This window comes from Octodon degus, unplaced genomic scaffold, assembly GCF_000260255.1.
Source record: "Octodon degus isolate 3935 unplaced genomic scaffold, OctDeg1.0 scaffold00238, whole genome shotgun sequence".
NCBI lineage: Eukaryota > Metazoa > Chordata > Mammalia > Rodentia > Octodontidae > Octodon > Octodon degus.
The window spans coordinates 1,895,772-1,918,728 of record NW_004524814.1 but is presented as its reverse complement, the minus strand read 5'-3'; the positions used below and the strand labels follow the sequence as shown (position 1 = coordinate 1,918,728).

The 22,957-nt window shown below is 41.6% G+C and overlaps 1 protein-coding gene and 1 pseudogene across 1 annotated transcript in view; both read right to left on the bottom strand.

The window, feature by feature from the left end:
- Window positions 1-11,942: 11,942 nt before the first annotated feature.
- Window positions 11,943-13,550, bottom strand: LOC101583873 (annotated as a pseudogene).
- A 1,672-nt stretch (window positions 13,551-15,222) lies between these two features.
- Window positions 15,223-22,957, bottom strand: part of Bhmt2 (betaine--homocysteine S-methyltransferase 2) — a 41,975-nt gene continuing 34,240 nt past the window's right edge. The window contains exon 8 of the mRNA XM_023706056.1: window positions 15,223-15,227. Coding sequence (XP_023561824.1) covers window positions 15,223-15,227 — 5 coding nt within the window. The remainder of the gene's footprint in view (window positions 15,228-22,957) is intronic.

Sequence of the window (22,957 nt, the reverse complement as noted above, 5' to 3'; positions counted from 1 at the left end):
TCAATACTTTTTATTTCCTTAAAAAAAAAAATGTCTTAAGTTGTATGCTTTTACAAAGTCTAGTTCCATTTGCAGCATCCCAGAAAGTTTTCATAGTTTCGTATTGTTAAGTAAAGATTTAATTGGCAGTCATTTTCCTTCTCCCCTCAAAAGTCTTCTAGGCCTATGGAATGTTAAATACAGTAATATGTATTCCAACCCCCCGCCTTATATATTTATAGTTTTCTATACAAACTGTAGTACCTTCATGAAGACCAAGGCTCAAAATTGACTGTGCTTAAAAACAATTCTCATAGGATTATAATTTTGATCCATAAGATTTCATTTAAAAGAAAGTTCTGTATGAACTTGGTGTCCATTGTCATGCAATGTTATGTTTTCATTTTTTTCCCTATAAGTTTTGAATTTCTGGTCATGGGGAAGAGAATCAAAATCTTAAGTTCTATGGGAACGTGGTTTGTTAACAGATTTTACTGAAGAAAGAAGAATTGGTAGTAACATGTAGTCCTCAATTGTATATTTAAGAGTTCTTTTTTGTATTCTGCTGTCTTTATTTCTTCTATTATATATGTTTGATGTTCTTTTCCTATTAAAATATCAGATATGGAAAAAAAATAAAGCTAATTAAAGGGATAAGAAAAGTTCTAGACAGTTCTGTACATATTAATATGTGGAAATGGGATCAGGTTCAGCCAAAATAGAGACAACTGCTCCTCTTTGAAAGAGAGTCACCCAGGTGGTCCTCCACAATGATTTTAACTGTGAACTGCGCCTCCTGATCACAGAAGGAACACTGGACTGGGATGGGACAAAGGAGGGCTTCTCTAAGGTGACACGTGTACATCCTGTGTACAGGACATACTGGAGGATTTCTAAGAAGAACAGCTTAAACAGATTTTGAAAAAGACCTCTATGGCAGCTACCTGATTGGAGAGCAAGAGTGGAGTTAACTGTCTATCCACGGGATTCCTGGGCACCCTTCAGAACCAAGCCCAGATGCTCCAGAAACCGAAGGGTCCCTAAGATACAGTCAGTCCAGTCCTCATACACACCATGCACCATGTCCTCCGTGGGTCTGTCTCCCTTTCCAGTCTTCAGGCTCAGACAGGACAGAGGCTGGATCTCACAGAAATGCCCTGCCCAGTCAGAAGCACAGACTGGTGACACACATGCATACACACATGTATATACCGCACATGTTTTTCTTGTGAGAGTATCACACCTAGAGTTTTGTGCCTGCTAGATGAGCACACTACCCCTAAGCTACAGGCAGTCTCATGTAACTGACTTCAAAGAGGGAAATGGATCTGTCCTCAGTGAAGACCTGGGAGCAGGGCGGAGAGGGTGGCCCACAGGCACCCTTCTGGAATCAAGTGCATTCTACTACTTTGAATGCATTTTATTCATGGTAGGCATGAATTAGGCTGACAGTGTAAACTTCTGCAGTTTCCTTATTGTAAAACTAATCTATTTGGAAAATAAGTTTGACATGTAATATGGTGTTTAAAATTCAAAAGGTCAATAATTCATTAATAAGATTAACTATGCAAGCATGATCTTGTTGAAAAAGCAATAAAAGGGACAAGATTAAAACACTATTCAATGTATAAGTTTTTGTTTTGTTTTGTTTCAGGTCAGGGTCTTGCTATATAGCCCAGGCTATATAGTAAGGTTGAACCCAAAGGTCAAACCCTCAGTGACCTTCCTGCCTCTGCTGGGATTACAAGTGTGAGAACCATACCTGGGCAGGGTGTCAGTTTTATTTTTAAATGGCTGTTAAAGGCAGTATTGTTTTCTCTGCTTGGAGTTTAGAACTTAAAGCAGTCAAAAGTGAGTTTTAGAATTCTAAGGATTTGAGGCAGAAGACTGTCTTCTGCAGTCATTCGTCTTTTCCATATCTCACACCTTCCTTCCAGCAGTGAGCGGGATGGAAAAGTCTTGCTGCCGTGTGATGTGTCTCTGGTGGCAGGGGTGAGTGTGGGGAGGAGGCAGAGTGCACAGGTAAACTGGTAACCCATGTGCACGCTAGGGGAGGCGAAGTGCTTTGGAGAAAAGTGACGTGGACAGGAGCAGGTGATCAGGTTAACAAGGCTGCAACTTTAAAAAGCGGGTTGCTGGGAAGGCTTGGTCCTCTACCTACAAGATCTGGGGCTGCTGGGGTTTTCCCTCCATCATGTTTTTGCTATTAGCCTTTTCATCTTGGGATAGCTCAATGTTTTATAAAAGGTACAGATAAAGCACAAATGACTCAGCTTCTTACCTCTACTGTGCAGTGCCTACGGGAGCCCCAGCCATGGATAGCTTAACCACAGACTTTTTTAAAAGTGCTGCCTCACAATCTGAGGTACAGGATCTCAGGACAAATCCTGAGGGCATTTCACTGACCTTCTCAGACCAAAAAGCTACAACTCTTGTTGCATAGGTCCTGCTGTACCTTGGTCTTAACCATCCAGCAGAAAAGTATGAAGACAAAATTATAAGAAATAAAGCCATGCTGTTAAGTTGAGCTGTGGGGGACTCAGGTCAATAACTTCTGACATTGCCAGTTAAACAGAAGACCCAATGCTATTATGGGCTACTGGACTCTTTTAGAATATTTTGCTGAGTTTACACACCTATAATATTCAATAACGGAACTTAGAAAAAAATGGGGTATACCGATGAATGTCCATTTTGTATCTGTGTATTCAAAGTGGTTGGGATAGATATATAGTTACATTCTGTTAATGAATAAAATGATTTGTTCTAATGGTGTTTGTAAATAGGATCACAAGTCTGCATCTTATACAGCAATTAACCACTAAGAAGAATATATGCAGTGTATTATTTGTTGAAAAATAAAAAAAATAAAAAATAAATAAAAGTGCTGCCTCAGCCAGTGCCCTGATGTTACCATTGTATATTGCTGAGGTACATGCCTCAAACTGTGAGGTGAAAGTGGGTGTCTTTCTATGACCTAACCTCTACACTTTAAAGAGGTTTTACCAGTTTTCCCAGGACTGTCCATTTTCTGTTCCAGAATCTGGCTCAGGAGATGATGATGAGGTGGGGGAGTTGGGTGTGTCAGACTGCTGGGGCCAGCTGGGGGTACCCGGTAACTGCAGAATCCCACACAGCCCAGAATAGCTTTCCAGGCTCTGCACATGGACTTCCCTTCAGAGCTGGAGCAGCGTCGGATAGAATGGGCTAGACCAGGGGCCAGCCTGAGGTGTGGGACACACAAAAGCACAGTGGATGTCCAGCTCTCTGCGACTATCCCCGCTTTGTCTTCACAGTCACCCCTGCTCACACAGGAGGGTAGGCTTCTTTTTCTACTCTCTCTCGGTCCAAACTCGTGCTGCAGGGCCTGTTTCTCTCACCTTCAATAAAGGTAAAACCTCACTCCCTTTTGCACCAAGTCTGTGCTCAGGACAGAAGGCACCTAGAAGCCACCCCTAGGAGGAGACTCCAGCCCCCCAGAACTTGGTAACAACCTTGCATTTAATTCTTATTTCTCCTCCATCTCTTTTGGTCTGTGATAGTTTATCTGTCTCAGTACTTGTTTTTCATGACATTGACAGTGTTTAGAATTACTGATGGGAGGAGCCGGGAGATAGCTCAGCAGAATAAGCACTTGCCAAGCAAGTGCAAGGGCCTGAGTTCAATCTCTGGTTCTGCCAAAATAAATAAATAAATAAATAAATAAATAAATAAATAACTGATGGATTTTTTTTGGTTTATTTATTTATTTTATTTTTTAATTAATTTATTGAGAAAGAAATAGCAATGAGACAGTTTCAAAAATAGGTTAATAGGATAGTTACAATAATTAATATATTGCATATTGTTGTCTTCATAGTAGTTATTCATAGTACAAGATGTAGACATGATATTTTGTCTAAACACTATTAGTACAAATCTTTCTTCTCATTGAACTAAGAGAAAGTAGCTGTATATCTGTCCTAATATATATATACAGTGTGTGTGTGTGTGTGTGTGTGTGTGTGTGTGTGCGTGTGTGTATTTTTTCACTAAAAAATGGTCCTTCATTTATATCCCCCCTTTTTGTTTTGTTTTGTCAGAGATGGGTATTACATTGTCATTCAAATATTGTAGGTGCGTGATTTCAGCAAAATAACTCAATATAGTCCAGTAGTCTATAATTGTAGTGGGTTATCTGCAGAACTGGCAATGTCAGAAGTTGTTGACTTGAGCCATTTACAGCTTCCTCAGTTTAGACTTGCTTGGTGCTCTCCGGGTGTCCAACCACTGAGACTGAGAGGTTTTGGGCAGAAAACTGCTGGGGTGAAGCAGCCTCCTCTTTCCATCAGAAGTGCATGCTGCTCACCGGGTATGATCATGGTCCAGCTGCTCAGCATGTAGGAGGGGAGCGTGTGGGCATCTCCAAGGTCAGGTCAGTGTCCTTCCATTTCTGTTCTTTTAAGCCCAGGTTCAACTGAAAGCCCCTCTGACTGCTGAGTTGAGATTCGATTTAAGGAGAGCAAGGAAACAAGCAGCACATCTGGTAGAGAAGATGGGATGAGGACCCGGGCAGCTACACAGGAACCTCTGGGCCATGCTTGGGTGCCCTTTGCGGTGTCCAGCAGCAAAGCCTGGAGCATTCTGTAGAAAGCCCAGGATGAGCATGGATATAACAGCAGACCACCCTGAAGCTGGCCCATTCTTGCTGCTTGGAGCTGGGCCTTTATTTCCCCTCTCCTTGCATCTTAGCTAAGGAAGCCTCTGGATGTAGATGGGAAAAAAAGATAAGTTTGGTTTACCATTTTCTCAATTAGAAAATTAATATAAAGTGCCAGTGTCACCTTAGGCACCAGGCTCATGATCTCAATACCAAGGAATGAAGTCCTGAAACAAAAGGAGGAAATTGGGAGTTTTTAGTGAGACGTAATGATAAGATTTCCAGGAGGGGCCCTGAGTGGGAGACCATGTGGCCCCTCATTCCAGAGCCACTTCTCCATGAGCAGGGCCCAGGAAGTGCTCAGCTATTCAGTAATGCCTATCACCTCTCACAGGCAGCTCTGTTGGAACTCAGGTTTCTAACCCAGTTCTTCAATATATGGGGATTAAAACAAACTGGGATTTTAGAGGGGAAAATAATCCCGATTATTTTGCATTTAAACTCCTCAAAAGTTAGGAGTTTAGTAAGGAGCAGCTACAGCTTCTTCTGGGAGGGAGTGAGCTGCACTCCATACTGTCTGCTGAGCTGCACCCTTGGCCTGCTGTCTTTCTCACCTCAGCTCCCACCAACACGGCCGCTCACCCGAGCCCTCCACTAGCTGCTGCCTTATTCAGGGCTAAGCTATCTTTATACTAGGCACTCAGAGCTTCTAAACATGTGCTTACTTTTATAGTTACCATTTTTCCGCTGAGCTATTTGGTCAGCCCTGGTGTTTACTATTTTTTATGTAGCCCTTGGAATGTTAGACTAATTTTGTCATTGAGGTACATACACTTGGGTCTGTCAGACCTACATTTATTCTTTAGGATATTTCTATTGATGAGTTATTAATTTTAATTTTAGGAGTTTTATTATACCAAACAGTGAGTACTTAACAGGAATAAAACCAAAAAAATAAAATATTGAGTTTTTATTATTCATTGAGTATTTAATAAACATCAAAATTTTTAATATCATCTAAAAGGACCATTTTGTAGTGAAAAATTTATATGTATCTGTATATACAAAATAGCATAGATATACAGCTACTTTCTCTTAGTTCAATGAGAAGAAAGATTTGTACTAATAGTGTTTAGACAAGATATCATGTTTGCATCTTATACTATGAATAACTACTACAAAGACAATAATATGCAATGTATTAACTATTGTAACCATCCTACTAGCCTGTTTTGAAACTGTCTCATTGCTATTTCTTAATAAAATAAATAAAATAAATAAATAAATTCTGTTGAATATGGAAAAAAACCAAACTCATAGTCCACTTTTTGTTCTGAGGAAGTCTTGTCTCATCTCATTAGTTCCTATCAAATAAACAAAGATAAAACCTGAAAAAATATATCATCTAGCTCTTGGTGTACAAAGTCTAAAAAAAGAACATCAGAAGTAAATTCCTATAAGAATTACAAAATGAAAATGCCAGCATCAGTCTAACAAATACTTTAAGTACCCCACCTCTGGTGGCCGTCTGCACGTGCAACGACAGCACTTCCCGCGCACACACATCGCTTACACTGGCAGCACCTGGCTTTTGCTTTCCTGGCCTTTTTGTAGGACATATTTGACATCTCAGGGGTCTTGTTGAACTCATAGGTTCTGATTATATTAGGTAGTATGTAGTTATCAGGAACATAAAAATACCAAGAAAATAAATTATCAAATTCTTAATGCATATTGTATGTTTAGAATATATATCAGCAGTTTTAAATCTGCTGTGTAATTGCTTACAAAACCTAAAGGATATATCAGAAATAAATTCCCATATGAGCTACAATGAATAGACCAATAGAATCCTACAACAAAAATAATCTTTGCTTCAGCTGTCCCATCCGTGGCAGTCTGTGTATCTCATGCATGCATCTTGCTTCTCCTGACAGCATGGGTGCTTCACTTTCCTTTCCTGTGTGGCCATCTTGTCACCACTTGTCTCTCCCACTTTGTCAGGAGCTTCCTGCTATATTGTACAACACCCTTTCAGCAGGGAAATAAGATGTTAATAAAACAAAATATCAAATATGCAATAGTGCTTAGAATAAACATCAACATTTTCATATCAGCTATGTGCTTGCTTATAAAACCTCAGAGATAACTACACTGAAAATACCAATAGCACTGTAAAAAATCTTTACTTCAATTATCATAGCTAAATAATAGAATATAAGATTTCAATAAAATAAAATATCAAATGTATAATGAATGTGTAGAACAAACACCAAGATTTTCACATCAGCTGTGTACTTGCTTCCAAAACCTGAGATAACATCAGAAATAAAAACCTATGTGAGCTATGATGTAAATACAAGGGCTGGGGAGATGGCTCAGTGGAATAAGCATTTGCCTGGCTGTGGAGGACCACTTGAGCAGCTCTCTTGAAAGAAAAGCGAATGTCTCCATTCTGACTGAGCCTGACCTTAGTGCTCACATTTATATATACAGAGCTGGTTAGGACTTCTGTTTATCCTTTCAATGGGCCTTATGCAATGTATATTGGTCTAGCTGAGGTGCTGGTGATAGTCTTTGAAGGTGGCATGAATGTTTCCCTGGCAACTTGCACCTGCTGCTCTTTAATGTGAGCCAGGTTGAGACGGGACGAAGAGCCAAAGCTCCGAGCTGCCAGCTGGGATTGAACCTCAAGACAGAGGCTATGCCTTCCTGAGACTTCAAAGATTGCATCAGAGCTGAAGCACCAGACCCCCCAAAACATTAGATACTATCTCAATAGCATAAAGCAGATTACTTTCTCTGCATGTCCTCTCTGCATATGGCAGAGATAAAGGTCGGCCACCCATTTAGCTCAGCTCACAGTAGTCACCTACTTCCCACAATTCTCGGTCATTCCTCCTCAAGCTACTCCTCCACTAAATAAAACCGGATGAGGCCCTGGGTCAGCTCTCTTGGTTCTGGAAAGCCATTTTCGTGGCTGGACTTAGGGCCCCTTGGCTCCCCAATAATTATAAATATGTTTTAGTGTCTTTACTTTTGCCATGGGTTGCACTGGGAGTGGTAGATTAGAATTAACTTGGTGGAATTCCAATAACGTATCTTTGGGATTACAAATATTAACCTCTTGGACTGAGATGAGAACCAGGAAGGGACTCCTACACCTGGCAAGCACAAGGGCCTGAGTTCAATCCCTGGTTCTGCCAAAAAACAAAAAAGAAAAAAAATGTGAATATAAAAGTCATAGAGGGGCTGGGGAGATGGCTCAGTGGAATAAGCGCTTCCCTGGCAAGAGCAAGGGCTTGAGCTCAATCCCCAGTTCTGGGGGAAAAAAAATCATAAAAAGAAAAGTCACAGTTGAAGCAGGACTCAACTGTCCCATCCAAGGCAATCTTCACACGTGACAACTATATGTTATTTACACAAATGTCATTTACACTGATAGCGTATATGTTTTGATTTCCTGTCCTGTTTTGTAGGGCACAGTTGACATCTTTTTTGTTCTCTGTTGTTTTAGAACATCTTTGGGATGCTGTGCTTGCTGTACACCTTCCAGCTTACCAACGTGTTCCACATTGTTTTGCATAGCTCTCTGAGTAGAAGCATTTTGTTTTTGTTCTACTCTAAATGATCTCTTAAGATGTCCAATTCCAATCCTCTGAGAAGATTTCTCCATGGTATTTTCCACTTGCTATTTCCACTTTGTAAGCTCTCTAATTAACTATGCCACAAATTCTTAGGATGGAGTAAAACATAACCACTGGCCAATGCTTTATGTTTTGAGTGACATCATAATTGTTGCTTACCTCATTAGCAACATCTGCTCCACATTCAGTTTTGTGTTGAAAGTTTCCATTTCAGCCTTCCATTTTGCCAAGGTTTCCCTATCAATATTTTCATCATGGTAAAATGTTAGCATCAGCAGTATCAATTTGCTTTTTTCACCAATTTTATATCCTTAAATTCAAAGACTGTACTAAACATTTTTCTGTTTTGAAATTGCAACATTTCAGTTAAAATTTCTGCTTTGTTCCTGTGTGTAGTTCCTGCTCTGGTTAACCTGTACTGGCTCTGTTAGCAAATGTAACACCAATTGGAAGCCAATTGTCAAATGTCACGTTCCAACTAGTTTGGGAGATGGGAGCAATAAATTTGTTCACAACATTATTTGGTTTATTGCTATATGGATAAGGACCTCATGGCCAAGTCCTAGGATAAATATCTAAATTTATATCATAATAAGTTGTTGTATCTACACTTTTATGCCATATTTTGACCCATTGCTTTTCCATAAGTCTTTTTTAAAAAATGTATTTAATACAAGATCTACAGGGTCTCACTACACAGATCACATAGTTATCCTGCTGTTTTCAGCCTCCCAAGTGCTGGGATTACAGGTGTGCACCACGATGCCCAGTCTCATTCGCCATCTCAGCATGCCCTGTGAGTGAGGCCGGCACAGCAGGCCGGGGATCAAATCCTGGTCCCTGCTTAGGCAGGCACTTTAGTCTGATGAGCTATCTGCCTGGCCCTTCCATAAGTCTTTTCCTTTCCTTAAATTACCATGGAAAGTCTGTGCTAAGTACAGCAGACATATGAATACTTTCACTTCAGCTAGCGAGGTGTCATGATAAATACATTTGTGAATATGGCTATTGGTGCATAGAGATTATTTTACTTGCATTTTGGCCTTTGTGTATTTTACAGCACTTTCCAACACTGAACGGTGATGCTGGCCTTTGATCCAATATGTTTCACCCCTGCTAAGACCTTCACTATATTTTTGGACCCTGTTCCAACATTGATTGTTTCATTCAGTTTTATGGCCATTTTGCAACATTTCAGCTAATCAAATATGTAGTCATATTGCTGTTTTCTTTGTCATCTGAATCTTTATTTCCTGTGTCTATATCAGTTGATTCTTGCTTCATTTCACTGTCACAGGAACTTTGACTCACATGACCAACATCAAAATCATCATCATCATCATCATGTACCACCACACCACTCTTCTGTTATGAAAGCATGTATAAGGGATCATCTGCATCATCCATGTATGAGTAATCTGAAGATTGACTTTTAACGTCCTCCAAAACCTGCAAGTCTGGTTTTTCATGTCCTACTGTACTCAACTGGACTACTTCTACCAGAAAAATCAAAAGGAAACTTTTAAAGACAAGTCCTCGAGTTGTATAGGCCTATTGGACCACCTGTGATGCTTAAATACACATATGCAAAACAGGTTAGATAGAGCATAAATGTAGATCCCAATCCCATTTTTCCACTTTTACAATATATGCATACTCCTTGCTGTTCTTCATGCCAAGTGGGTAAATGCATAGATTGTTTCTGTATCCCTCAGGGAAAGGTACTGAGATGCACAACCAGCTATTGGGGGCCTGGCCCTAGCTCAGTCCTTTAAGTGGCTGCTTCCACAACCAGCTATTATAATGCTAAAGCACAAACTTACAATAGAAAAATAAGGGATGGGTCTGCTGGACCCAGGCTTATGTCCCAAGGTTCATGTTCAATAATTATGAATCAATAGTCTTCCATCTACTTCTAGATATAAGTAATAATTTGTGTATAAAAATTAGCTCTTTTACTGGATCTCAATGAATACTTGTGGAATGACCTAGAAGAAACCAGACAGCAAATGACTGACAAAGGAATAGTCACTTAGCTATAAGGCCTCAAGGACTCCTCTTTCGCCTCTGTCATCCCATCATTGAGCATTTCCCTTTCTTTTACCAGATGAGTAATTCATTTCAAGGGCCACCTCTTCTTTTTCCCTTGACTCCATGCCCTGTCCCTTTTTGTGGGAGTTGATTGGTTCTACCAGAGGAGATGAAAAACCTAACAGAAGGAAGTCAGCTGCCCCCATCCAGCCTCATTTCCTTCTGAAATAAGAAACAATTACTTACCTTGACTTTTTTTTTTTTTTTTTTTTTTTTTTTTGACAGAACTGGGGATTGAACTCAGGGCCTTGCACTTGCCAGGCAAATGCTTATTCTACTGAACCATTTCCTCTGCCCTACTTTAAATATTCTCCAGCCTGCCCTTAACACCTCAGGGAAAGGAGAGTTTGTCTCTTGATCCCAGCCTATTTTTAGAAATTCCTATACTTAAATAATAATAAGAGCTATAACTCTGCAGTTTTTTCACTTGGGATATGCTTCTTGTGCTCTTGTTTATCTAAAATTCAAGGGACATATTTTCCTAATAACTCCTTCCTGACCACACCCTTGTCCTAGAATAGGAATTCTGTGCTGCCTTGAAAATCCAATCACTTCCTTGTGTGGTCTCAATGTTTGCATCACCCCAAAATTTATATGCTGAAACTCCCTCAAAGAAATGGGATCAGAAGATCAGGCTGTTGGGAAGCAATTAGGTCCTGAAGCCAGAGCACACATGAGCGTCTGTCGTGGTTTGAGGCAGATCTGAGTATCCCCTAAACATCCACTGTGGTTAAAAACTTGGCTGCCGGCATGTTGATGTACTCTAGGGTGACAGCTCAGCAGCCTGGGGCTGCCCATAGAAGGGGCAGTGTGGATGGCAGTGCCTTCCTCTGACTTGCTGTTGGGTCAGATGTTCACACATGTGCATGCACACACACACACACACACACACACACACATACACACACACACACACACGGAAAACAGCAGTATTTTCTACAATAAGGTCCCTGAGGAAATTGGTTTTATTTCTGTCATTCTTCATGTCTGAAACTTTAGCATGTCCTAAGGGGACAGAAATAAATCTTCCAGACTCAGCAAGTTGAAGTAGCCTTTCTGGCTGGGTACCAATGGGAACAAGGACTTGAACCCTGCTGGCCAAAGTGTTCTAATTTGTGACCACGTTGTGGGAGGCTCTAAAACCCAGTGGAACTGTTAGGGCCTTCAACATAATTTGTTTTTCAACAATGAACTTGAGTAAACTATCGAACTTTTCTGGGTCCCTTTTATCTTCATAACAACATTAATAAAGTTGAACCAGGTGAGATACTTTTCTTGGGCTTTCAAATGCTATGTCGACTTTAGAATTCAGTTTGAAAGAAAATCTAGAAAAATAAATGGAGCAGGTCTAAAAGTTAAATATAAATTTTCTACTTAAAATCAAATCTTCACAACTATTTTTTAATAGTATAAATCTTTTTTAAAAAGAAATAGTATTTAAAAAGAAAGTTCTAAGAAATTTAATACAATTCGGAGCAATGATTGTTTCGGAAATGGATGAGATGTGAAGCACAATGATATAAATAGGTTAAAATCCAAAAGGATTCATTCTTTATTTTTCTTTTTTAAAAAAATCAGACAACTTGTCACATCAAGGAAATGTGCACCGTTGCAGTGGGTACAGCCTTAGTCACCCTCGGAGTCACTGGCCCTCCTCTGCATGCACATGCGGACAGAGCTGTGCAGAAAAGACAGCACATGTCTTCAATGGGCTTCTTGGGGTTCTCTTCCAGGTCTGTCTTGATTGCTCCAGATTCAGACAGTTTCCACTCCAACTCATCTTTTGTCAGATTCATGTCCTCCAAGCGATGAACTGAGCCTTGACATCACTTTTGAGGTAGACAAATATTGTGGGCAGATTCCAATCAGGGTTGTTGGGTATGTAAGCTGTAGAAATGGCCTTGATAAACATGACATCAGGAAACTTTCTGGGTAGTCTGCTGACTGATGAGGACACAGAGGGGAATCCCTTGCTTGTAAAAGCCCTCACCAATTTTGGTAACTTCCTTTCCAGAGATCTCCAAAATTGAACTGCTTTCCACTCAGCCAGTCTTCAATGCCTGTGCATCTCAACAGCCTATTCATCTTCCTCATTGAATTCATCTTCATTATCTTCTAATTTTTCCAAAGTCATATCTTCATATGTTTTCACGACTGACTGCTGCAGGACCCTCTGCTCCTCCTCTTCCAGTTCTTTCAGGCTTTCCTTGGAGGGCAGGATGCCCTTTTGGTGTAAGATGTCATTCCATTCAGTGTCTACTTGAGGTCCTGCATCTTGGCCTTTGGTCACTCAAGCCAGCCCCACCTCAGCACCCTGGCCCTTCACAATTATTAAACTAAGAAATTGAAATGGAGCTTCCTCTGTACTTGTTTTGGTTTTGGTGTCCTCTGACCCATGCTCTCACTTGTGATCTCAGATCCATGTTAGATATGGTACACATACTTCTCACATGTAATTGTGTTCTAACCTAGTGTTGGCAGAGAGATATTTTCAGTCAATTTAACATGATTTCTCTTACACTCGTGTCATCTAGCTGCCCACCAACCTTTAAATACAGCACTGTGTGCTGGGAGGATTCTCCACAGCAGAAGTTTTGTCTTCCCAAGGTAGAGGCCCCCAGACTTATTTCCTAGCTCTCAAGCAGCTGGGAAGTAATAGCGGTGTGGCTGAGGCTGCTAATCAGACACACGACTTTGAGGCCAAGGAGAGACTGAGCAGCTGAGAAAGCAGAGAGGACCCAGAAAAACCCCTCTTCTGTTAGAAGCCCAGGCAGAGTCTTGAAGCGCAGGGGGTGGCTTGGTCTGGTGGCAGCAGGGTGGCAACAGGGGGACACTATAGATTTCAGGTAGGAGATTGGGGCAAAACCAGTCAAGCAAGTGGGCATGACCTGTCTTTGTGGAGACCCCAGGGTACATGCCCAGCATTTAGGACCTAGGAGAACTAGCTTCTGAACACCGTAGGTAGGACCAAGCTGGTAAGTACTGCTACCATTCTTCATTTACATCTGCCAGGAAACAAAGTGAGCCTTCTAGAGGACAGTGCACTCCTGAAGCGAGGCCAAGGGACTTTGTAGTAGTATAAGGGCACACACAAAGAATATCACACCTGTAGGCATATTGTACCAGAAGCTAGAAATTAATTCATAGCCTGTGACTATGCTCATGCTTCCTGTCACATAGCTGGACTTGACCATCTAGGCCCAGCTGTTCCCTCTTAACAATGTGTGGGTCAAACTGACTGTGTCCAGCTTGTGTTTTAAAATATGCAGTGACTGCAGCTTGCTTCAAGAATTTCAAGGCTGTCGTGTTTGGGGGAAGACTGGCCCAGTCAAGGACACTTCCAACTTTATCTACTCTTCTCAGAACCCCTCCTTCCCAGAATGTTTCTGTACAAACCTGCCTGACAATATATATTATATAATATACAATTCTTGTATCCCATGTACCAATCATGTGCTATCAGCTTTGTATTTCCTGCTACAAACCATATTTAAGCTAAACTCAAACCTGACTCTGACGGCCAGTGAGATAGCTCAGCAGACCAAGTGCCTGCCTAGGCAAGCGCAGGGACAGGGTTTGATCCCCAGCTCCATTGCTATGCCAGCCCCACCCCTAGACCTGCTGAGCCAGCCACTGAGATGGGGCATGGTGGCATACACCTGTAATCCTGGTGCTGGGGAGGCTGAAAACAGGAGGATCACTCAAGTCTGAGTGGCATAGTGAGACCCTGTGCCAAACACACTAAAAAAACAAAAAACAAAAAACAAAAAAAAGTGACTCTGGGCTGGTGATTTGAACCACTGGGTTCCCCAGCCCACTAGCATAATAAAAGTTGCCTTCTAACTCCTCGGTGCAAAGTTTTCCATTTGGTTTTATTTTATTTTTTTAATTTCTGCAACAATAGGACAAGTGTCCTGATGCCTTGTTTGCATGAGGGAGAAGAAATCTAGGAATTTGAGATACAAAGGCCCCTTCTCTTGTCCTCATTGCTGCTGGTAGCCTATTCCCTGGCCTGCTGTCACTTTGCAGAGCACATTTCACTTCAGTAATTGCCTGGCAGGGAGCAGAGAGGAGGCTGGAAAGCATCCCCGCTGCCTTTTCTGAGTCTGATACAGCGCTTTGTTGAGGACACCAAAAACCTGGGAGGAATTTCCTTGGGGTCCCACAGTCAGTAGCAGACTGCTTATGGTGTTCTCCATTCGCAGCATCCTGACCCTGGCCCTCTGCAAACTTACAGGTACACTTTAATAAACCTATTCCTGCTGAAACTGGATAGAGTGAGTTCTGTGCCTGGCAAACAAGAACATTGACCTGTGGTGTTCAGTATCCAAATACTCTTGTGCATTGAAAAGCTAAATATTTACTTTGTCTCTTCTTCCATTAAGATATTTTTTAGTTCATCAAAAACTATGACTGGGGGCTGGAGAGATGGCTCAGTGGTCTAAAGCACCTACTTGGAACAAGCTTGGCAAAGCACAGGGACCGCGGTTCAATCCTCCAGCACCACATGCCAGCCAGCCGCGCCCCCTGGTGGGCTGAGCTGGCCACACACACACACACACACACACACACACACACACACACACACTAAATGTTAAAATAAAAAAAAATTAAAAAAAAAACTATGACTGTTACTTCAGAAATATTTATTTATTCAACAAACTTTGAGCTTAGAGCTAAAAGAATATGGTGATTAGTAAGACATAAGCCCTGTCCCTAGGAGCCCATATTTGCTTCTGAGCAGAGCAGCAAACCCTGGATAACATAATAATTACAATTATTAACAAGGACCTGGCCTGCTACAGGTACCTCAGAGCTCCACAGCTCCCCCCCCACCTCCGCAAGGCCCTGGAGTAGGATCAGCTGTTATCCTGCAGAAGGGAGCAAGGAGCTCCCACGAGAGAGGCCATGTCTGCAGTGCCTGCCTGGCAGGGAGCAGAGAGGAGGCTGGAAAGCATCCCTCAGCACCCCACACCTCCCACACTCACGGCCCTGCCAGTCAGTGTCTGTTTCACCAGCATTGCTCACAGGCTTTCTGCTCCAAAGTGCATCCCTTTGACTGTACAGCTGGAAGCCAACAGTCACAACTGAACTAGGAAAATGTAAAGAATCCCCTCCTCTTCCTCCTCCTCCTCCTCTTCCTCTTCCTCCTCCTTTTCAAAGATTAAACCAAGGCTGCACCATAGACAGTGACCCTCAGTTTCCTGAGTAAAATTTTGAAACACTATTTTCAGTACTGTCCTTAACCCTCTATGGAATGTTTCTCTCTCTCTCTCTCTCTCTCTCTCTCTCTCTCTCTCTCTCTCTCTCTCTCTCTCTCCCCCTCCTCCTCCATCCCTCCTTCCCCCTCCTCTCTCTTTCTCTCCTCACTGTGTAGCGCAAGCTGGCCTTGAACTCACTGAGATTCACTTGCCTCTGTCTCCCAAGTACTGGATTACAGACATGTGCCACCACACCCAACTGTAGTTTAATCTTAAAACAGGAGCTGGAATGAACCAAAGCATGCCCTGATTAAAGCCTTGCAGAGTTAGAAAGTCTTTCTTGGAAGTAATCTTTCTAGGAAGGGCTTCCTGGGTCCTCCCTACCTGAAATGTCAACTTCTCTTCAGGGGCAGGGGAGTACGTAGGCAAGGAAAGAACAGAATAAAGGCCTCTTTGGGTTTTCTGGCTAATCCTGACAAGAAGGAGTTAAAACTTTACCAGAGAAATCCCCATGGGTACAGTTTCAAGGGCAAGGTGGAGACAAAAAAGAAAACCAGAAGAAGAAAGGCCCAAGGTAGCACAGGTGACATTGGGACTTACCAGAGGGAAGACTAACAAGCAGAGCTCAGAGAGAGCTGAGCGCATGAAGCCAAGAATCCAAGACAACCTCCCTCCCTTCTCTCCACCAGTAGAATGAGGGAGACAGAGGGGGAAGAGGCTGTCTAACTTTGGGGAAGGCTCCTATTCAGTGTATAAAAATATACATTAACTTCTCTGTATATGGAAGACACAGAGACAGACAGACAGACACAGAAACAGAGAAATCGATCACTGGAATCACTAAACAGGTCACGTCACAACTGAACCTATACAAACTTCCTTTTATTAAATGCTGTCTCTCTTAATTCCTTATTGGTGCTGAGTTTACAATTCTGGTCAGTCACTCATCTCAGCAAAGCAGTGGTTCACACCCTGGGCACAAGAATCTCCCCGAGGTAGAGTCTGGAATGACCAGTGTGGGTCCAAGACAGAGGCTTCCCCAGGACAGAGGACTTTCTCTGGGGAAATTGAGTCAGTGCTGGGATTACCAGGATGGGCAATAACCCTAGCACCTGGATCTAGCCTGTCTCCTAACATTCTTAAATATTTGGGTTTTTGTTTGTTTGTTTGTTTTTGTTTGTTTGTTTGGTTTTTTTTGTGGACCTGGGGACTGAACTCAGGCCCTTGTGCTTGCCAGGGAAGCACTTATTCTACTGAGCCATCTCCCCAGCTCCTTAAATATTTGTTGAAAAGAGTGAGTGAATGAGCAAGTAGGCAAGAGAAAGAAGTGCTTTTAGAGGCAAGTGTAATATGGTTATTTATTGGCCCTAAAATCAGAAAGCATAGCAGCATACAAGGATGTTTCAGCACGGAAAGGGGCTCCATGAATGGGAGATCAGTGTTTTCCGATTTCCAGCTCAGACTTTGCTGCTATTGGAAGTGGTTGCTAACAGTGTTCCATACTCACTTTTTAGATGATGGTTAGAATTAGGCCAGGTGTGGTGATGGTGGTACACACCGTAAACCAAGCTACCCAGGAGGCTGAAGCAGGAAGGTTACAAAGTTATCTGAGAGCGACCCTGTCACAAGATTTAAAAGGGCTAGAGATGTACCACAGGGATAGAGTACTTGTGTGAGGCCATGTGTTTGGTATCTATTATTGCAAAAGCAAAAGAACATCAGTCAGAATGATATTAGTTTTACTTGGTTCAGACTTAAAAACAGTTCCCACATTTTAAGTGGTGATGGTACTTCTAAAAGGGTACTTTCCCCCACTGCTCTGGACCCCGGATCCTGACTCTCCCCCTCTTCTGCTCCCTCCTTCCTCATGCAGCAAGAGTGAAGGGCTGTGCTACCCCCAGCCAGTCCGGTCATGGCCCACTGTCCCTGAGCTGCACACCTCCTGCCACGCCCTGCCCCAGTTCCCTCTGACTCTGTGGCCTGTGCATGCAATGCTCTCCTCTTCCTCCTCCTGGCTGCCCTGAGCAGATAACAGATGCTGTCAATGAAAGGCCGTTGCCAGAGGGCCTTTCACAACACAACCCCAAGGTCAGGTGGAATTGCACTCTTCTAAAACTCCTCTGTGTTTTCTTTATTGATTTCACAGAATCTGTGCACATCTTCAAGGCAGCTGACTGTACAGCCAAAATGGGTTGCTTAACTGGGTCTACCATGTCACATAAGGTGTCAGACCACAGCTACTAACTTGCCAGCAGGAGTTGTTTATCCCACTGACCTTCGGTCCAGCTTCCCCCTGAACTGCTGGCTCTACTTGCAGAAGGGATCGTTCCAGGCAATCCACTATTCTTGATAACTCTCTAGGACAGCAAACATTTACTCGGAAACCGGACAGAGCTAGTTCAAGCTGGTTTTTTTGTAGTTTCACTGTTCATTCTTTATTTCTTTTAATGTACCTTTCTCATAATTTTTTTCTTTAGCAAATCAGAACCTGTAAAAATCTCACCTTTTAAACAAATTGTCATTTATAAATGCCAAAATATTTATAATAAATTACAAGTAATTGAACATTTAGCATGCATTCAAAATTCTTTATTTTTTTTCTCCAAAATTTAAGAGCGTGAGCCTGCAGAGCTACACTTAATTCCAATTCCTTTTTGCCCAGTTCATGCTCAGAATTTCCCAGTTGCAGCACCTATAAAGCTAATTTTTCCAAAGCAGGATCCAACCCAGGCCCATACATCTTACGTGTTTGTTCTGCGGAGGAATCTGACCCTGGGACGTGTAGACACCATATCTGCAGACACTCAGCTCACCTGTTGAAATGGCACAGGATTTGCACATCACCTACACATGTCCCTCCATGTGTATCAAATATCTGGATCATTTGGTACCTACTGCAATGTATGCGCTGTGTAAATAAGTATAATACTGTACTGCTTAGAGAATACTGACAAAAAATAAAATAAACTTTGTAAGTTAGCCTTGAAAATTCTTGTTAAGTTTCTTCCTCAATATTTAATAATCTTGCAAAAAGTGTGTTGTCAAGTGCATAGAGAGAAGCAATGACTTTTGTACATAAATCTGTGCGTATCACTTACTCAGTGCTATTGTCTGTAATAGCCTTGCAGATGATCTTCTTGTGATTTCTTGCTGAATAGATATTTTATCTGCACCAAATACTAATTCCACTTTTGCTTTTCCAATATTCTGAATTATATAAATGTGTTGTTTCTATGGGTAAAACAGGATAAATAAAAATAGAGACTTTAGGAGTACTTTCTTGGTTTTATTTTGAGGCATGATCATTAACCGAAGTTGAAATACTTTTTCTTAATGTTTTTATTGTGTCTGATGTGTAATTCAATCATATACAAATTATGGAGTCTTTCAATGTAAGAAATCCTTCTTTAAACATTTTTATTTGGGGCTGGGGCATAGCTCAGTGGTAGAGTAGGTGTTTTCCACATTCGAGGTCCTGAACTCAGTCCCTAGTATCAACACCCAATAGAACAGAAACCCTCATTGGTCTATTGGTTTATGTCTTGAGAGTTCTGTCAGCTCTACCAGTGTTCTAGCTATGAGTCATCCAAGCAAAGTAGCACTGAGCGAGGGTATGAAATCTCTTGGCACGGTTTTCTGTAAACTTCGTCAGTGGGTGTCATGGGCATTATGGCCGAGGCCGACCCTTGTGGTATGTCTCATCTTCCCTTGCTGCTCATGGCCTGCATAGCTTTTCAAGTTTATTTTTTCTTATTATTGTCTTCATTCACATTTTTTAACTCATGTCACTCCTATGACCGTCACATTCTGAAGAATATACTTTAGTTATGTTTTCATATATGTCACAGCTGTCCATCGGAAAAGCCACCAAATTCCTTTGTTCCTTCTGGAAGTCTAAATGCAGTGCTCTGTTAACATAGGCCTCAGTTGATTCGCTTTTTAACTTCATTTAAACTTTTTTTATTAATACATGTTTATAATAAATAATGATCCTGCTCATTGTGGAAAGTTGGCACATGTGCATGACAGGTCTTAATTTTCTCTTTCCTGTCCTCTCCTCTTTTCTTCCTTTCTCTGATTTTCATTTTTATAGGCCAATGGATCTGGGCTGAAAAACACTTCCTCACACCTACCGTGCAGCATTTGCTTGTATACTATACTGCTTATAGCCTGTATGATATGAAGCTGGGTGGGTGTCTTAGCTCATGCTGGTGCAGACCCCCACTTCAGTGCCATCTCTCCACTCTGGCTCTTTCCACAGCACCAGGCTCTCTCCTCTTCCACGAGCTCAGTCTGCTAAGTGGCAGTTAAGTGAGCATCTACTCCAGAGTGTGGGGTTTAGGACCAGGCTGTGCTAGAGTGTGGCCAGGAGAGAGCCTCACACACAACCCAGGTGATTCTGTGATGCTCCCAAATGTGCCTGGAGCACATACACATCCAGGCTCTGTTTTAAGAACCTTGTGGTCTCATGTAGCTTGCACAGCACCCCAGTGGGCATACTTCTATTGTTATCCACAGTTCTCAGATGAGGAAATAAAGGCACAAAAGCTAAGTATCTGTGTAATGTCACCAAATCTATGACAAAGTGCCTTTTAAGACCTAGGCTTTTCTATTTGGAGGACTGTGCAAGAAGGGGGACAGGAAAGGTGCAACAATCATCTTTAACGTTGTAAGAGTTAGCATAGGATGGAAACTGTAAGTGTGCCCTGTGGGACACCTATGTGGAGCAGCAGGCATAAACTATTGATAAATAGATTTCTTTGTTTTATTTTTGGTTATCCAGAAATAAATTTATTGAAGAATAATTCCATACATGCTATTATAGAATACCTTAATGCATCACATTTTAATGATATAGACAGAGATCTAAAAGGAGAGTTATGCATGTAAGAATAAGACAGACATGTTGGAGCTGTTGTGCAGGTACAAACAGGATCTTAGAGAGAAGGTGAACTATTCTAATAGCCGCAATTGCTCAGCATGGACTCCAGGAAAAGCATACTTCAGAACTGGAAACACGATTCAACAGACAAAATGGAAATAAGATTTGTTCTACTTGTGACAAGGCACAGTATTCAGTGCCCCTCAGCACAAGGAGGAAGTATATACTCAAGGAAATGTTTAGCAGTTTTATGCTAAACTAGAGCTGACAAAGCAGCACAGTGTGGGCTGGCATATCACAAGCAGTTGGGTTCCCAAGCTCTAGCGCTGGACCAGCATGCAGCCTTCTCCTCACCTTCCCTTCCAGGAGAAGACTGCTGGATGCCCTCACTCTCCTTCACATCTCTGTATCAGAAGAGGTGATCTTGGCACTGCACTGTCTCAGGAGCTGCCTGTCCTGTGAATGGGCTAGAAATTAGACTAATCATTCCATGTTTAGCAAAAAACACTAAGACATGGCTTTAGCCTTTGTTATAGATGAGCGAAGAGATGCAGGTGAGTTAGGCTGCAGTAAGCCTGTTCCAGCAGCAGCTGTAAGAAAGGCTCTAAACATCCATTGGTGACTTTCTAGAGCATCCTCTGGAATAAGCCAAATCCTGCTAATGCGTGTTAGCAGATATGAATGTGAAGTTTCATAAATGTACTGTTTTTTAAATATTAACCAAAAAACCAGTATTTTGTTTATACTTATGGAGTTCCTTATATTTATGAACATATAAGACTTTCCCACTTTGCTTTTCAGTATAATTGATGATTCCAGAAAATGTTAAGACCCACGACAAAAAGTAGAAGTCCAATAAAGCAGTCCTTTAAGATGGTAAACTGAATTCTACCTTACAAATATAGGTTATTATTCTTCCTCTTAAAATGAAGGTATTTGGAGGTCCACAGAATCACTGAATTTGGTTGTTTTCTTGTCATGTACATAGTAGTGAAACATCTTTTAAGAACATCCAAAATGTGCTAATAAGGCATGAGTTTGAGTAGTTACTGAGGAAATGAAGGCAAGAAATGAAAGGAGGAATAATGATTGTTCTAAAACTATTACAGCCTTTTAATTCTCCCAGTCAGTGATGAAAAGAGAGAGGTAGCCCACTCTTCATTTGGTTCTTCCATCAACTCTGTCCTCCCATGCTTTTAAAATAAGGTGGCTGAAGAACCAGCAACCAGTGGGGCTTAGTGGTCCACTTGGGTGGGGCTCAGCCAGAAGGAGCCACACTCAGCAACCAGACCCAAGCCAGGTCCCTCCAGTTGAGCTCCAGTTCAGTAGATCTAGACCCGGTGAGCTGAGGCTACTGCTGGGCCCAGCAGAGCTCAGACCATGGTCCAGACCTACAGGAACATCCTCATGGCACAGAGGTGGCAGCAGGTAATGAGGGTGAATTAGTCTTCCTGGAAGACTCCAGGTACATGAAGGGGAGGAGCTCAGACAGAACTCAGGGAGCTGATTTAAATACAAATTCCCAATTTAAGATCTTCTTTGTTATACAGCTATATTGTTTGCTCCTATGGCCTAAAGTGCAAACCCATTAGTTACACAAATTTGTTAATTTCTAAATTTCACTAGCTGTTATTAGTATTGCTAATAGTACTACTGTAAATAGGAAAGCATATCTGCCTTAACCACATGTTCTCCCTTGGGTAATGTTATCAGGAGGTGCTTGGTAATAACCTCACCAAAACCCTACACTGAAGGATGGAGGACAGTGCCAAATGGAAACCAATATACTACTCTCAATCAATAGAGAAGGCAAAATCTTGGGACACACACAAAACCAGAATCTGAGACACAAGAGAAATACCTAAAAACCAGACTCTTTACAGAGAGGCTCTGACTTCAGTGATACAGCTACCTTCTGTCAAACTTTCACAAAAAGGTGCCACAGAAATCAAGATAAACAGTTCTCTCTGAAATACAAAATGAAAAAAAGAAGGAGCAAAATGCAATCTCTGGCCCCAAACCCACACAGAACAAACCAAGGAGACATCAGCATAGAAGAAATTGGAAATTACACATCTGAAATCTCTGAAATAATAGCAACTGAAGTGAAGAAACAACTACAGAAGGGTAGAGAGGAAATCAGATCAGAAATAATCTCACAGGTTAAAAAAATGAAATGATAACTACAATTACTAAGCATCTATAAAGAAGACATTGATTAAAAAACCCCAGGAAAATAGAAAAATGATGGAAACCTTGAATAAACAATATAGGAAAGAAATAGAATGTGTGAAGCAGTCAAAGAGATATACAAGAATTTAAAAACTCCATTAAAAGTTAGAAAAACCACTTGAATGAAAGTGAAAACAGACTTTCAGACCTTGAAGACATCATTGCAGCTACTGAAAAGGTAAGGAAAGATCTCTCAAAAACAACTAAGATGCAGGAAATACTAATTCAACAGCTGCGAGACAATGCAAAGATGAACAACATAAGACCAATAGGCATCTATGAGAAA